Here is a 4,581-nt window from a genome sequence, read left to right on the forward strand (position 1 = left end):
AATGAAATTAATCGACTCTCCTATTATGTTAAACTATATCATCTTAAATGTTAAATTTAGATTAGATGCTTCAATGACTAATGAAAATTGAAATACATTGAAGGCACGCAAGTATCATATAAGAAGATCAAAGATTCCTAATCGCTAATCATTGCAATAATATTGACTTCTTAGTCTAAATTTCCCTTCTTTCCAATCTTAATTGAGTTGACACACAAATTGGAATATTGTACGTCTACAGTTAGTGCAGCTCGACCAAGCACTATTTAACACAGTCCACCGACACCATCAACTTTACAGCCTTACGTTCTTACCAATTTTGTGTATTACCAAATTATAAAATAGAAGTTTGTTGTTACATGAAAAGGGAAGTGGTGGTTATTGATTAACCTTTATTTCATAGGTTCCCTATGTGTTCCTCCATTGTCCTAAGGTCACAGTCTATGAGAGAGATGGTCTAACTAACAATAAGCTGAGTCCAGTTAATGTGAGCCCTATAAGACATCAATGTGTGGCCCAATTTGTCTTTTATTGATGCCTTTCTCGTCTTTATGTTGCAATTTATGTCCGACTTGTGACAAATTCTGCATTCATGCTAACTCGGATGGATTGAGAAGTCTTCAAGTTTCATCGCCCAGGATGTCTCGATTGACAATTAAATTAAACTCACAAGACAACAGATTAAACTCTCAACTTCCACCATTTGAAGCTTAATCCAGAAAAAAAATTACTATCTTCGTTCATTTTAAAAGATGGCATCCTTGAGATACAGACTCAGGCATAAAGTAAATTTTCTCCCGAAGAATAGTCCTGCAAATTAATTGCTGGTGTGCTCGAGACTCGAAGAATATGTGACAGGAATACCTATAGAACAAAAAAAAAATGATGTCTGAATCCAGTCTGAATCCAGTGCTGCAGAAGGGTGGAGCCAAGCAATCCACCATCCGGGAAATTTTCGCAAATCTATGTTTTTTATGTCATCTATCGAATTAAACTTCGCAAATCAGATGATGTCTACAGAACTCCACAGCCAAAATGAACTCCAGTATTCAGTTTAGAAATGAAGAATATAAAATAAATTCATACTATCCAACTGGACCAATCGAGACTGTGAACCTGAAATTACGGCATGTCAAACTCAGGAGTTCTCTATTGTAGCAGTCATGACCCGTAATTGACGAGGCTTCTCAGGCTCAACGTTACGCCTCCAGAATGCCCTTCTCCACCAGACTTCAAAGCCTCTCTGGATATTAGGACAATCATCGCCTGAATTAAGAAATCGATCAAACCATGACATTAAAATTTCCTGCTGCCAGGCCAGGGGCAAAGTCAGTATAGTGTTGCTAAGACCATCCTCAATTAAATGCTTGTCAAGACCTTTCGATGCCCTCCTCATCCACCCAAAATCTTCATAAAAAGGTACCAACCACATCTGCAAAAGGGCGCACCTGGCATCTTTGGACGCCAATAGTTGTCCCTTCCCAATGCCAACAAACAGCCTAGCTGTAACTCCACTAACCTCGTACCTATGGATTGTGGGCACTTTAGAATGTGCTTTAGACAATTCAGACTGAGATGCCCATATCGTTAAAAAATCCTCACCAATCTGTCTATCAATCATAATATCCAATAGCCACTGCAAATTATCTGCCTGCCGTGCTATCTGACCCACATTCTTCATGTCAGATTCTGCTGCCTGTAGAAAATGAAGACGGAGGAGTTGCAAACATCCATTGCAAGCTGCGTACAGGGACTCCTTCCTTAAATCATTATGTGATGAGTTCTCACGTAACATTTTGGTTACCAGAACTTTCATCTCTCTCCTCGCCTTCTCATCTTTTCCTTCGAGAACGACCTGCAATAGCTTGATCAGCACTTCTTCATTGTCACTCCTATCGTCAACTCCTGATGTGACATCAAGAGAAACCCTCTTCAAAACTTCCCCGGCTCCAATCCCTTCAAGCCGAAGCTCTGATAACAGTGAAGCTACCTTCTCTTCCTCATCTTCGGCCCATGGAGCAGCCTCCAAGTACTCCAAACAAGACAGCACACCCGCATCGAACCCAATTGCTGCAGACACCTACAATAGGACCATTAACCCGAGTTCATCACCTTGTAATTGTGGATAGTAGCTTAATGTACTAAAAAATTTATTCAACTGTCCATTACTTTTGTATACCTAAGTTTATGTAAGTATCAACACACTAGATACATTATACATTGTGGTAAATAATCCCACACAATCATAAGTGTTGCCAAATTAAGTACCACAACACACAAAGATAAACTCAATGTAAATTCTGGAAGAAGAGTAAGACAGCTCTATTTTTCAAGGTCATGACACCACCATAAATGACATTAACATACAAACCCTCACCAGTATTACAAGAGTGTGTAATATATGTTTCTCCATATACATTGTCAAGAGAGATGTAAACTATCAAATTGTTGAACAATTTTAACCACGCATTTTCAATCAGGCCACACACTGTCAAATATCAGTCAATTCAACACAACATAGAACAGAACAGAACAGAACAATACAAAATATCCAGGGTACTCTACATCAATTTTATTCTCGGCGATTACAAGTAATGCACTAATACACATCAATCCTTCATCATCATTATTTCCACTTGAAAGAGTGCATACTCTATAAGTCAAGATCCATAGTATCATTTAAACTCCGCAAAAGACATCAGAATTATAATCAATATCATATTACCCCGACAGTATAACATTTTTCAGTACTTAGACAATTTGCATAGCAACCCACACGGGACTCTCATTCAGTTCTAAGTTTTCATAAGCTACTCGTCTGAAGTCAATTCAATCTGCTTCACTTGTCAAATTGTTTTATCTCTTTCATTTCTGTGTATGGATCTAATCGTTAATCTCAAATGCATTTACTAATAAGGATTTGAAAACTCACATCTTTGACATTCATATGCATTTCTGTATTCAACCACACAAGCAACAGATAGATATAGATATACACAGATAAAAGTCAGTACGCTGATTGGCATTACCTTTAGAATTCCGAGGACTCGAGGAACATTCTCTTTCATGAGTTTCTTCCTCAAGTCCTTACAATACATCAACCTCAGAGTCTCAATGTAAACCTCGATATCATCGCAATCAGCAATCTCAACGTCGTACGGCCCAGAGCTCCTCTGCTGCTTAATCCATTTCTCATTCAATTTCAGAGCAAAAAATCTACTGTGAGCTACAAGAATCTGCCTATGAACGCTCATGGAAATGCTCAGACCATCCTTTGAACTCAAAGTCAGCTTCACATCCCCTGACCCTGCATCGTTAAACTGATTTCCAGGGCTTCTCAATGCCAAAAGATCCATCAGACGCTGGTGCATTAAGGCCTGTCTGTCTTGAGGAGGTGGGTTTATAGAAACCTTTGACGTCTGATGATTTTGAGCCGAAACGATGGCGTTTTGAATTAGGTTTGTGGCTCTGGGGAGGCAATCAGGCTCATTGGCCATCATTTCAAATAGGGTTGGGCTTGAACGAGTTTTATCCACTAAAGGAGGAGGAGACATTGGGTTAAGAAGACCCGCCGTGAGCGCGGAGTTAAATTTACTTAAGGACGACGGAAAATTATCCTGAGATGCGACGCCTCCGCTGGCGGCACCGCAACCGTAGATGGCAGTTGAAGTGGAGTAGGAGTCCATAGTAGCAAGCGAGTTACAGATCTTCAGATCTGAGGAAGAGCGAGACAGTGATGATGACGATGATGCAACAATACCCTCAGCCGGAGGTGACGGCGGCGGAGGTGGTGGTTTAGAAGCAGGGCAGCACCAAGAATTTTCCGGGGAAACTATAATCGGCGTTTCAAATCTACGGCTTTGCTGACACGAGGTGGCAGACGAAACTGAAGGGTTGGCGGTGGCGGCGGCGGAGGAGGCCGTAATTGTAGTTTCACGGCAGCGGCGGCGTTTAGACTTAATAGGCTGGGTTTGGAACTTGAGACGAGTAGTTGTAGCTGCCATGTGACAATAGGACAGTGAGTGGTGTTTAGTAGTAGTAACAGTGTGTGTAGTGCGTGTGCAATTTTTAAGGATAGTTGTCCTCTAGTTTAGGGCATCAACGATTGGCTTCATCGAAATGTTTTAAGAAATGGCGATGGAAACGAGACAGGAACAGAGGGAGGGTTAAAAATGACAGAAAGTCAGTGCTAAAAAACACAGCATTAATTTACTTCACAAAGGGCCCCAATTACCTTCATTATTCATTCTTGGCGTCTAATGTTAAAAATCAAGATTCGAGGGTGTGGATAGAGGTATCACCCAATTACAGTTGGCGATCAAATGAGCATGGACGAGGTATTTTTTATAATTTCTAATTTCCAACATTATCGAAATCAATTGTGTTGATCTCAAAACGAGGAAGATTACGATGTTGGTTGGTTGTACACTTAGCACAATTAGTTTGCTAAGACAATCGTCTAATGGGTGATAAGGTTTTCGTTTTCACTCTAACAATTAAATTAGTAGTCGAAAATAAAAATAGGTATGCAAGATAAATAAAATAGACAAAAATTGAGCTAATCTGCTCAATTATAGTACT

The 4,581-nt window shown here is 40.0% G+C and overlaps 1 protein-coding gene across 1 annotated transcript; it reads right to left on the minus strand.

The window, feature by feature from the left end:
* Positions 1-718: 718 nt before the first annotated feature.
* Positions 719-4,177, minus strand: LOC111383036 (BTB/POZ domain-containing protein At1g63850). The gene is made up of 2 exons (XM_023007093.1): positions 3,030-4,177; positions 719-2,080 (listed from the first exon to the last, which is right to left on the minus strand). The coding sequence occupies exons 1-2, from the start codon at positions 4,002-4,004 to the stop codon at positions 1,139-1,141; spliced, it is 1,917 nt and encodes a 638-aa protein (XP_022862861.1). The 5' UTR covers positions 4,005-4,177; the 3' UTR covers positions 719-1,138.
* Positions 4,178-4,581: the final 404 nt, after the last annotated feature.

Source organism: Olea europaea, unplaced genomic scaffold (assembly GCF_002742605.1).
Source record: "Olea europaea var. sylvestris unplaced genomic scaffold, O_europaea_v1 scaffold2608, whole genome shotgun sequence".
Classification (NCBI taxonomy): Eukaryota; Viridiplantae; Streptophyta; class Magnoliopsida; order Lamiales; family Oleaceae; genus Olea; species Olea europaea.

What these genes read in the sequence shown, in the direction of transcription:
- LOC111383036 (XM_023007093.1), bottom strand. Translation starts at nt 4,004, where the DNA reads ATGGCAGCTACAACTACTCGTCTCAAGTTCCAAACCCAGCCTATTAAG. An exon ending in GAGTCCTCGGAATTCTAAAG is followed by an intron (nt 2,081 to 3,029) that starts GTAATGCCAATC and finishes GTCCTATTGTAG; the next exon opens with GTGTCTGCAGCAATTGGGTT.